At 43.9% G+C, this 12,505-nt stretch overlaps 2 protein-coding genes across 2 annotated transcripts; both read right to left on the bottom strand.

Moving 5' to 3' along the window:
- Positions 1 to 596: 596 nt before the first annotated feature.
- TAS2R4 (taste 2 receptor member 4) lies at positions 597 to 1,517 on the bottom strand. The gene has a single exon (XM_019452528.1). It carries the CDS (start codon positions 1,515 to 1,517, stop codon positions 597 to 599), a length of 921 nt encoding a protein of 306 aa, XP_019308073.1.
- Positions 1,518 to 10,009: 8,492 nt separating this feature from the next.
- Positions 10,010 to 10,999, bottom strand: TAS2R3 (taste 2 receptor member 3). Its single transcript, XM_019453043.2, has one exon. The coding sequence runs from the start codon at positions 10,997 to 10,999 to the stop codon at positions 10,010 to 10,012; it is 990 nt and encodes a 329-aa protein (XP_019308588.2).
- Positions 11,000 to 12,505: the final 1,506 nt, after the last annotated feature.

The following is a 12,505-nucleotide window of genomic DNA, read 5'->3' as shown; positions in this document are numbered from 1 at the left end:
AGAGTTTCTTGGTAATAATAGCTCAGTTACTGTGACCCAAAAGGGGAGGGTGCTTTTTCTGTAACACCTGCCACAGTATATACCTGTTTCATCTTTCTCTTTCTTCCTTTTCCTCTCTAAACCTTTCCTTTCTTCCTTTGCTCTTTGCATCCTCTTGTTAATTTTAAGCCAGTCTGGTGACTCCTGATTCACTCATTGCTAAGCCCTTACCCAGGGTTCTTTAACTGAACCTCAAAAATTTAATGATGTGAACTATAATGTATCGTTTAACTTGGGGGAACGCCCCTTATACTTGAGTAGCCCATGGAACAATGTGGTGACTTCCACTTAGCCAGGGATGCAACACTCATGCAAACTCCATGATAAGTAATGCCTCAAGCAAGCTCCTCAGGACAAAAACAAAAACAACAAAAAAAAAAAAAAAAAAAAAAACTGCCTAATATTTTAAATTTTTTAAATTGCAGAATGAACTGACATACAGGCACTCAAAGGCCCAGGAAGTCAGATCAATAATTACAAAAATGAATTTCTCAGACCATTGGGAAAACCGCTAATGGAGAAAATCTTGCTCCCAAACCAGGAGGTGACTCCCGCCACTATTTACTACTGAAATTCCACCATATGTTGAAACAAAGAATCTTCTTTGCTTTTGTTTTCAGTTTAGGATGTGTGAGAATAATGAGAACAGAGTGCCCTGGAGGATAAAAGGTGGAAATAATCATACAGATGGATGTGGCTCCCAAATCCATCCGTACGGAAGGGAGATACTGTAGCAGGGTAGCAAGTGAATATGGAATGTAGAGGATGAGGAAATAGATCATTAGCTTCATAGCAGCCATATGAGCTTCAGTCTGGGGATTCCAAAAATCAGTGGCATTTTTCTGCATCTTCTGTATATGTCTTCTCAAGGAATGTATTAACAAGGAAGCGGAAGTCACATTCATGATGAACTGGAGAAAGGAGCTCAGGACCAAGGAGGTCACCAAAGACAAGATGCTCTTATTGATGTCACATACTGTACCATTGCTCCCAGTCAGAAACTCAGGAAAGGGTGATGTCTGTGTGAGCACAACATACAGGAGAGTGGAGAAGGCAGAGATCAGCACGCAGGCCAGCAGCAGCCTGGGGATCTTTGGGGACAGCTTTCGTTTCAGCAGGAGGAATACTGAGTGTTGGAAGTCAGTAATCTTCACGCAGTACAAGGCATTGAGCAAGGTTACAAGCCAGAGACTAGTAGACTCCAAAAACATCCAACACAACAGGAAAAAAGTGGATAGGTGGACTGACCTTTCGACATGTGGAGAGGTGAACAGGTAGATAATGTTCAGGAGAAACAGTCCTAGCATAATAAATCTGGTGACACCCAAGCTGAACAGGATCCTATTAGAAGAGGAGATTCTGTGGCTTTGGACCCAAGTCCTGTAGTTGACCACTACGATAAACAGATTTACAACGAGTCCTACAAAATTCAAAATTGCTGAGACAGTAAGAGCAGATAAGAAGAGTATCTGAAGCATCTTTACTCATTGAGAACTCAGCGGTGGTGGTGCCGGTGCAGGGGCAGGAGAAATCCTGAGAAGTACAAGGAGGCATCAGTACCAGCCAGGAAGGGTTTCCTTTTCCAATTGTCCCCCGTGTGGCAAATGAGCCATCAATGGTCTAAGAGCCAGCTGCTTTTGCTGAGATGCAAATCTTCCAAGGATTGCATTACCACTTCTTCATTCATATCCTGTTTTCCTTAGAAATGGCTCATTCAAACAGCCTCAGTGAACCCGGGAGTCCACTCCTCCAGGAGGAGGCCAGCTGGAGGGAGGAGTTATGGATGGTTCCAAGGACTTCCAGTCCGAGTGACAGGATCCCAGTCCAGCGATGCTTGTGTCACTGTGTCACAGCGAATGAAGCTTTTCTTCGTAGCACCCCCAGAATATGGTGCGAATTCCCAGGCTTTATTCCTGCCCACCCACCCTCATCCACACATCCATGGATTATCAAAATCCAGCTTCTCTATCCCCTGTCATCTGTTGATGTTGCAGCCCTATCTTCTCCATCTGTCATTCTGGCCATGCCAGCATTACTCTTTTGTCCCCAAGCACCTACAGTGATTTACAGTTATGAACAGATCAAGTTCGAGGACTTCATGCTTCCTCGAGAGAGCCTGTTTTCAATTAATTCCATCCTTTGGTGACGATTCCTTTACTTTGTATTCCCTCACCAGTCACATATATAGATTTGTGCCATAATCACTTGCTGCGATATCACTTCTGCTTGGAACAATGTCTCCAATCACTTCTGCTTGGAAAAAATGTCAGCCATTTCACGTGTTTCCTTTATAGATGTGGGCTTATGCTTACATCACAGTGGGCTCTTTCCTAGACATTTAACTGCCCAAGTACTCCAGTAACAAATACACAGTAATGCTTTAGCTATAGTTTTGTGGCCCTGATAGGCATCTCACTGCCTGATTCCTCTGCAACTCCTCAGACACTAAAGGGCACCATATGCTTGGCAAATTATATTATCGACGACTATGAGTGAGTGCGGGAGTATGGCGTCTCTTATCTACTCCAGCAGTTGGGGAAACCCAAGGTGCAAGCCTCAATGCAGCCACATATAGGTTACAAAACTGGCATCAAAATAGAGCATACAAACTCCCGGTACTTATGGGAACAGAAGTACAAATACGAATAGACAAACAGAAGCAGCTAACATATGAAGACTACCAGATCCAGAGAAGGGAGTGAATTCATGAGGCCCTTCAAGATAGATGACAGGGAAGCAGGCCTGGAGAAATTCCCTGAGCCCAGCTGCTTACAAAAGCGTTTGTACAAAACTAAGGAGCCACGAATGACAGAAGCATGCCCAGATCGGTGAACCAGGCAAACAGAGTGAACAAGCCAGGCAATGATTAAAGGGCAGATTATATTATAGCACATATTTCCACTTAATTATTTACAAAATAGACTACTGCATTAAAGTAATTCAGTTACATCACATTTAAACAGAATAGATAATATGGAGTAAGATATAAGAATTAAATGTTCCAAAGGGGGTGGGAGGACCCATTACAGGGCAGCAAGAGACCACATTCAGAATGAGACATACAAGGTTGTTGGGTTCTCGGTAGCAGGGGGAGCTATCAGCAGGATGTGATCACGCTGGCTAGTGTCACCAGTGAGCACACTGGTTCTTTCAGAAGTTATTTCTGAAAAGGTCAGTATGGGAAAAGCACTAACAAAACCCTTTCTCCCCCTGCATGAGAATTTTACCATCAGTTAAATATAAATATCTTATGGATGCTCCCTGCTTTGGGCTTCCTTGAGTGTGGTGACTCTCCTGATGTGTGTGTCCTTTGACTCAACCCTGGCAGCTATGTCTATGAAATTACTACAAGAGAAATTGGAGCCTTTGGGACATGAAAGCTTTTTGTGTTTTAATTTTTTTAACGTTTATTTATTTTTGAGAGACAGAGCATGAGCAGGGAAGGGTCAGAGAGAGAGGGAGACACAGAATCCGAAGCGGGCTCCAGGCTCTGAGCCGTCAGCACAGAACCCGACGCGGGCCTTGAACCCACAAATTGTGAGATCATGACCTGAGCCAAAGTCAGACGCTTAACTGACTAAGCCACCCAGGCGCCCTGATATGAAGTCTTTTTAGGGCAGTCCCACCCCTATTAATGGGTGCGTAGGAGGAAGAGAGAGGGAAACTTCCATTTATTAGGCTGTTTTTAATGCTTACTCTGTTCCCAGAAGTGCAGCAGGCATCTTAAGCTTCAGTCAATTCTTAAAACAGTTCTAGAAGGAAGATATGCTTCTCCCTTTTTTTTTTTTACAGGTGAGGAAAAAGAAGATGAGTGAGTGACTGCCAAACATCATAGAAAAATCAGTGGCTAAGTTGTAAGGTCTTTCTGAGACTGAGCTCCTTCCTCTTGTTGCCCTCATTTGTTCATTCCTTTAACAAACTGCTGTCATTAGCCAGGCACTAGGTTAGCTGCTGGGGAAACAGGAGAATCACGCACAGTGCACCCTGCCTTCAAAAAACACACAGAACCGTGTGAGAGACAGACAAAAAGACAGAGATGAGGGTATCTGGTGCTATGGAAAACCACGGGGTGTAATGGTGTGTTCAGCAGGGGCACCTGAGTCTCAGTCTCAGAGGAAAACCTGTCTCAGCACTCCACAGTGCTCCACCGCTGGCTCAGAGCCACCTGCAGGAAGCACGGCCGTGCAGCGGTGGACCTCGGCAGCGGAACAGAGCAGCGCGTTTTCGTGGCTGTCACGAGAGGAGACCACAGACAAAGATCACCTGTGCCAGAACCCTTCATCACATCTGAAGCATTTGTTTCAGTGATGCAGAGATGAAGTACTTGTTTCGGTGTCTTTCGTGCCCGCTACATGTGACATTTTTGAGAAGAACAACTGGTCTAGTATAGTGCTTGGTGCAAAGTGGCTGTTAACTAAATGTACGTGGTACAAATGAATGAACTGGAATCAAGATGAGCCAGAATCAAAACGGTGTGAGAGATTTATTTCTACAGTAGTACAGCAGCATCTGGCAGCTAGCTGGAACCCATCCCTTTCTCAAAGAGGGGTGCTAGATGGGCAATTAGGGTACAAAGCCGAGCCACCAAGAAGAGTTCAGAAATCGTCCCTCCCTGGCCGTGAGCACCCTATTCAGCAACAGGTGGTGCCAACCCTAGACAGAACATGCAGAGAAACTCACCCATGAGCTTCTGAAAACACTATTTTCAGTTAACCTGGAAATACTGCTCTGTCCTCGGGCCAGCCCCACCAAGTCGCAACGACAATTTCACTATAGTGAGATCAACAAAATTTATTCACTTGACAAACACATACGTGCAGAGAAAAAGTAAAGTTCTTAATTGTGTCTAAAAGTAATACAGTTTTTTTTTTTTTCTGAGCTCCCACCTGCTGGTTGGGGTGGAAGTGTTCAGTCCAATGAGATAGTGAAAAGAATGTCTTCAGAAAAATTTTCAGTCTCTTTAGATTTAAAAATTAAAAGCTGATGAGGCGCCTGGGTGCACCAGTCAGTTAAGTGTCCAACTCTTGATTTCGGCTCAGGTCATGGTCCCAGGGTCGTGGGACTGAGCCTGCACTGGGCTCCTCACTGGGCACAGAGCCTGCTTGAGATTCTCCCTCTCCCTCCCTCTCTCTACCCCTCCCTCAAGCTCGCTGTTTCTCTCTCTCAAAAATAAAAAATAAATTAAAATTTTTAAAATTTTTTAAATAAAAAATAATTTAAAAAATGAAAATCTGAGACATAGTCCTGATGCCATGCTTCTCTCCCTTAATTAGGGTCCACGTGTCTGCGGAGAGGGGGGAGATCAATGCTATCTCATGGTAGAAACATCATGTCCTCTCCCTCAGTGTCCTTGTCTTCCAGGGAGAGGTCTGTGTCCCTTGGTTACTGCTTGCTCTGCCTGCATTCAAGGCTGAGTCAGCGCCTATGTTCTGCTCCCACCGACTGCAACCGGGGAGCTTTGAAGCAGTCCTCAGAGGGGGGAAATCAGGACTCTCACCTGCCCTCCGTGCAATCCCCTTTCTGCCTCCCTCTTCTCCTTCCCACCATCCATCCCCTGGGGACTGGAAGGAGCAGGCTTTCACTTACATCATGTCCTCTTATACCACCAGCAACTACAAACTCTGTGGATTCACTATCCTAAGACTAGAATTCCATGAGGCACATGCCTAAGGCTTGACGCTTGATAAGCTAAAATATTAGTGGCTGATATTTGCTGTGTATTTACTATGCTCTAGTCGGTAAAATAACTTGCATACATCGTCTTATTTAATCCTCACACCAATCCTATGAGGCATTTTATAAAATTACCTATTTTATAGTGAAGGAAACTGAAGTCCAAGGAGGTTTAGCAATTTTTCAAAGATCATGTATCTAGTAAGTGATGAGGTCAGGATTTTTTTTTTAATGTTTATTTATTTTGTGGGGAGAGAGAGACAGAGCAGGAGCAGAGGAAGGGCAGAGAGAGAGGGAGACAGAATCCAAAGCAGGCTCCAAGCTCTGAGCTGTCAGCACAGAGCCCGACGCCGGGCTCGAACTCACAAACCGTGAGATCATGACCTGAGCCAAAGTCGGACGCTTAACCATGAGGTCAGGATTTGAAACCAATGTGTTTGACTCCAGAAATAACACTTTTAGCACCTACACTATACATTTTTCTAGTCCAGAAAAATGTAGGAATACCAGAAAATAACATACAATTGTCATCAGCAGTTGTTGGAAGTTTTTGAGGTCATCTTTGCTTTCTTAAAACAGAGCTTCCTGCAGAATATCAACAGAAGATCAGACTTTCCCTTCCACCTATCCCAAGACAAGAAAATCACATACACAACTTTAAGATCTAGACAGCTCTGTTCATCAATTGTTGGGAAAGATCAGGGATGCCATTTGAGGCAAAGAACATTGGTAGACACTGAAACTCTTTGAGAAATGTTGGAATGTACTTGGGGGTCGTTTTGTTGTTTTTGTTTTGTCTTGTTGTTGTTGGTTTGTTTTTCTTTATGATCCCTCTAGACCCAAACTATAGCTCAATCTCATTAAGGATCAGGATTTGTGAACTTGGCCCAAGGTTTCAGAGAATACTAAAAATGAGAAGCAGGGGCCTCTGATGGAAAATTGGAAACTCTTATGAGGCTACTGTCATAAGTTGTTCCTGATTCATGCGTTAATACACCAACTGCAATAGACCAGCGATGCACTAAAGAACGGATGTGTGTGGAGAAGAGGCAGCCTTCAGAACAAAACAAGTTCTGGCAAGGAACTGCCTCCAAACGCAGGGACAAATCTCATCCCCATACTTTGACCCCAGGAACCTGGTCACAGTGGGGGAAAGCCACGCTCTGGTCCTTTGTTCATGAAACAACTAGATTTAAGGGTTTTAAGGGATTTTAGAAACTAAAGCTAATTCATTGAAAGTAAAACAAAACAAACAAGATGCCCTCTCTGGTTTGCTCAAAACAGGGCCTGAGGTATTAGGTAATTCTTCCCCATGTACTGGGCCTCACTGAAGAGTGGGCAGGTTAGGCATCCCCCCTCAGAGATATAGAAGACCGTATCCTCTCCAAAACAGCCAAACTTACCAGCATTGTGCCTCTAGCAACAGAGGAGACTCCTTTCATCAGCAACTCACCCACTACCCAGACTCACGTGCCCACTCCCAACACCAATTTTGATGAATGACGGTCCCCATATGACTGATGTCGTATTAACCAAGTCCAACATTTTGCAGGAGCCACGTACACAATTCTCTGAAAGAAACACGAGAGCAGTTGGGGATGCCACGCATACGAATCTGATTTCATTTCGTCTCAGGGAAGGTCACTCTGCACTCAACCAGTTAGACTACCACAGCACACTCCCACTCAGAAGTCTCTGTTTCCACCCACACTGCGGGCCCAATGACACGACTAATGGTGGTAACGTCAGCATGTTCACATGGTATAACGCCAGCACCATATCTGAATCTGTTAGGTTAGGGTAAGATTTAACAGAGCCCCAGCGGGAACAGAAGGGAGGCATTCTTCAGAAGTCAGCCAAAGGCACTAAGAACCAAAAAGCAGCCAAGCCAAAACCTCCAGGAAAATGTCATATTCAATTAAAAGAGAGAAAACCCCTCACACCTAAGCTAGAAGGCAGAGTCAGGAACTCAGGTTAAGAACTAAAGAACCAGAAGGTCAGAGCTAGACAGAGAAGTCGTCAAAGTGACAGAAAGTAGGAACGGGTGTTCAAGAGTGGGTGAAGATGAATTCAAAAGGGGGGATCAGCGTTAACAAAACAGGTGCCAATCAAGACAGCATGGATTTCCGGGGCACCTGGGTGGCTCAGTCGGTAAAGCATCCGACTTTGGTGCAGGTCATGATCTCGCGGTTCATGAGTTTGAGCCCCACATCGGGCTGTCTGCTGTCAGCACAGAGCCTACTTCAGATACTCTGTCCCCCTCTCTCTTTGCCCCTCCCCTGCTCACACTTTCTCTCTCTCTCTCAAAACTAAATAAACACTTAAAAAAAAAAAAAAAAAAGACAGCATGGATTTCCACAGGGAAACTTTCCTGTGCTGGAAAGCAGCACAGATTTTTATTAATTACAAGAGTACCCATTTCAAATCCTTATATTTGAGTGAATTATTGAATGAGTATTAAATAATTTTTTGAGTTTCAACATTTTTCTTTTTTAAATTTTATTTATTTTGAGAGAGAGTGAGCATGAGTGGGGGAGGGGCAGAGAGAGAATTCCAAGTAGGCTCCTTGCTGTCAATGCAGAGCCTGAGGCGGGGCTCGATCTCACTAACTGTGAGATCATCACGTGATCCAAAATCAAGAGTCAGATGCTTAAGTGACTGAGCCACCCAGGTGCCCCATCAACACACAACTTTCTGAAAGAGAATTTTAAGTTATGTCAGAATTAGGCATTTTCCTAGCAGCTTCAAGAGGCAAGAATCAATTTGAAAACGAACAGTGCAGACCAAACGATATTTATTCCTGTAACTTTAGAAATAAATACATAAATCCCAGAACAATCCCAAGATTAACTTCTGCTTACACATGACCAAATGCCAAGTGGTATGGTGATCCTTAATGCTACATCCAAATATGACTTATTCCACAAAATAACAATGACAGCAACAGCTATTGTTTCCTCCATCTGAGATTCTAAGCACTCTTCATCTGTTAACTCACTCACTCCTGCCTTCATAACCACAACACTCTACACCTGAGAGCTCCATCAGTGACAGAAATGTGGATTCAGATTTGCCCTGGGTCCTGTCTATATTCACAAGTTTGAGAATTTTTCATGATCTTAAGAATAGTCTCATTGACTTCTTGACTCAATTCCTGTGTAATTGTATTAAAATAAAACTTATTAAATTTATAAAAACTGCTTCTATTTTTCTTAATGTTTATTTATTTTTGAGAGAGCAAGCGAGCAGGAGAGGGGGAGAAAGAGAGGGAGACACAGAATCCGAAGCAGGCTCCAGGCTCTGAGCTGTCAGCACAGAGCCCGACGCGGGGCTAGACCACACGAGTCGTGAGATCGTGACCTGAGCTGAAGACCAGACGCTCAGCCAAATGAGCCACCCAGGCGCCCCTGCTTCCGTTATTTTTTATAAAACTCAAGTTTTAAAAGCTAACATGCACCTTGGTTAGTGCAAAAAAAAAACAAACTGCTTTGAGTTTTGCCCAATCTGAAAAATAAAAAATTACTCCGCAGTTGATAAAGGGAAATGATAGCAAAATGATAAAGGAATACCAGGACTATTGAAGTAAAACAACCACCACCAGACTGGTTTGGAGCCTAATATCCAAGGGTCTTGATTCTCGCTCCACTGCTTTTGTCCTCACGCAATGGATCTGTGGGAACTATCTCTCCAGGAAGTGCTCTTGCTGCACAATTCACTGTCGGTTACCAAACCGGCCTCACCCACTGAGGGCTTCACATGATACGCTGTGCTAAAATGTTGGCACGCATTGCCTCACGAATCTCCAGTAGCCTGTAGGTGAGTCTGCATTTTAAAATGAGGTAAGAGGGGATCACACAGAAAGGTTAAGTAACTCGCCTAAGGCCAAAGGTCTTGGAAATGGACAGAACCAGAATGCAAACCCAAGTCTGTGGAACTGCAGTGCTTTTGCTCCCTCCCTCAAGTTCATTACACTGTTATTTACATCAGCTCATCACTGTCCCGATAAATTTTACGCTAAAGCTAGTAATCAGTTCATTTTGTTGACAGCAATTAAAATACATGCCTACACTGTGAGAGTGTTACTATACTGACATTTGCCAAAGACTGTTTCACTCTCTTCCAAAACAACCATACAAAGAGAAGCCATGAGATGTGTCCCCCATGGGACAAGGCAATGCAGTAGTGTCCCTCTGCTACTGACATCATGGCACCGGAACCACAGGAGGGTCAGGAAGAGCCCTGTAGTCTTGAGCCAGGCCGAAGGGCACCTGGGCTCCCACCTGTGCCCTCTGTCACTCTACAGGGAAACAGGTCCTTTGGATCCAGGCTTCAGATGACCAGACTCACACCGCAGCATCCCCACAAACGTATGCTTCAGCTTGCTGTTTCCCAGAATGAGAATGAATGAGTGGCTAGCAGGATAAAACATGGTAATGAGTTCTCCAATTATCTTCACCATCTCAGTTCCTGGTATGAAATAACTGGATGATGTAATTAAAAAGGCAAGAAAGTAAAGCAGGAAGAGAAGGAGGAAGGAGAGGATGATTTTGATGGCCCTCTTGTGGGCCTCAGTGCTTGGATCTCTGGAGCTGGTGCCGCTTTGCTCCATCCGCTGTGTGTGCCTCCCCAGAGAGAGGATGAGCAGAAAGTAGGAGGCCAGAGACACAATCAGAGGAGGCAGGTTCCACAGAGTCCCAAGAACATGGATCAATTTATATTCATTTCTTTTCTTTCTAAAGTGCTCAGTCACATTCCCTGTGCCATCGATCCCACCGAGAATAGAATACATCTTAAATTCATGGATCAGGGACAGGGCACTGGCGCACGATAAGACCAGCGCACCCAAGATCATCTGTACGACCATCCTGGAAACTCTCCACTTGAGCCAGAGGAATGTAGGGTGAGAGAAACTGGCAATTTTCAGGCAGTAGAGGACACTGAGACAGGTGGCAAGCCAAATGCTCAGGTGGTTTGTAAATGTCCAGAAAATATCAATAATTTGCATTATTATCCCTTCATCATGCACTTTGGAAGAGAACACAATTAAAACACCATCAACCAAAAGAATCCACAGCAGAACGATCCTGGAGAGAGCCAGGTTAGCGATGATGAAGTCAGACAAAGAGATTGTCTTATTCTTAAACCAACTGCTGCCATTGACCAACACTATGAAACCATTCCCCAGCATCCCCAGAATGAACTGAGTGGCAGACAGAACCAGAAACACCCACTTGTGGAGCCCTGACATGTCAGCTACTAGGCAGACCGGACCTTGTTCTGTTGACATACAATCTCTGTGCTGACTTGAAATTTCTCCCTGTGAATCTGCCACCTTTCCTTGTCGCTCCACTGTACCTGTCTCTTGTCTCTGCCCAATTTAGTCTGTTGTAGAGCAAAGTTTAGTGAACCCTCTCTGGATCTTTCAGGTTAGTCTGTCCTCTTCACAGATGACATGGACTGTCACATTCCATCTATGACCTAAACTCAGCAGCTCTTTGCCAAAATGCAAATGGGAGTAGTATCCAGTGTCACACAGAGAAGGAAGAGATCTGACTCGCAAAGAAGGTGAGGATTTGGACTGGATTTCAAAAGGAGGAGGGTTCCAAGCCACCCAGGACAGAAAGGGGCATCACCAGAGGAGTCACACAGAATCACTCCGAAGAGTGAGAAGTCTTATTCCTGGGGAGGAGGACCCAGGGACACACACAGAGATCAGAATTCCACCAGAAGGCACTATCAAAGTCACCCTGGAGGGAGGGTTAAGTGCATGAAATAGAGAAAGTTCAGGGCCACTGGTCCTGGATTAGAATTAAAAGGCGTGCCTGTTGGAGTATGCCTTACATGAGGAGGCTCCAAGTTCTTCCATAGTGAGCCAGATCATCAGAAATTCTTAACTACCCGAGTATTTGAATAACAATAATGAATTATAGCATATAACCTATTCACTCAGGGTGCATGATTACTGTATCAATACGTCAACAATAGTTCAGGGTGACAGAAATCACAGACAACCTCTTTGACCCAAGAAGCCTTATTTATGTAAAGCAATGCCTTACAAATTTTGACCATGGCCAGCATTAGTACTTTCTATATGGCTTTATAAATATCTACCTATCTATATACATACATATATACGTATATTATATATATACATATTATACTCAGAACACAAAGGAGTCACAAAATGATGTTTCCCCTTTCAACATGTGTGGCACTCTGATATTTTATTTGTTTGTTTGTTTGCTTGTTTATTTTTATTTTACATCCAAGTTAGTTAGCATATAGTGCAATGATTTCAGGAGTAGATTCCAGTGATTCATCACCTATCTATAACACCCAGTGCTCATGCCAACAAGTGTCTTCCTTAATGCCCCTTAATGCCCTTCCTTAATGCCCCATTTAGCCCATCCCCCCAACCACAATCCCTCCAGCAACCCACAGTTTGTTCTCTGTATTTAAGAGTCTCTTATGGTTTGTCCCCCTCCCTGTTTTTATATTATTTTTGCTTCCCTTCCCTTATGTTCATCTGTTTTGTATCTTAAATTCCACATGACTGAAATCATATGATATTTGTCTTTCTCTGACTAATTTCACTTAGTATAATACCCTCTAGTTCCATCCACGTAGTTGCAAAGGGCAAGATTTCATTCTTTTTGATTGCCGAGTAATACTTCATTGTATATATAAACCACATCTTCCTTATCCATTCATCTGTCAATGACATTTGGGCTCTTTCCATACTTTGGCTATTGTTGATAGAGCTGCTATAAACATGGGGGTACATGTGCCCCTT

The sequence above is a fragment of the Panthera pardus genome, unplaced genomic scaffold, assembly GCF_024362965.1.
Source record: "Panthera pardus isolate Hobbes unplaced genomic scaffold, ASM2436296v1 HiC_scaffold_8, whole genome shotgun sequence".
In the NCBI taxonomy this organism is placed as follows: Eukaryota; Metazoa; Chordata; class Mammalia; order Carnivora; family Felidae; genus Panthera; species Panthera pardus.
Note: the sequence above shows the minus strand (reverse complement) of the source record. Positions and strands in the feature narration are given on the sequence as shown.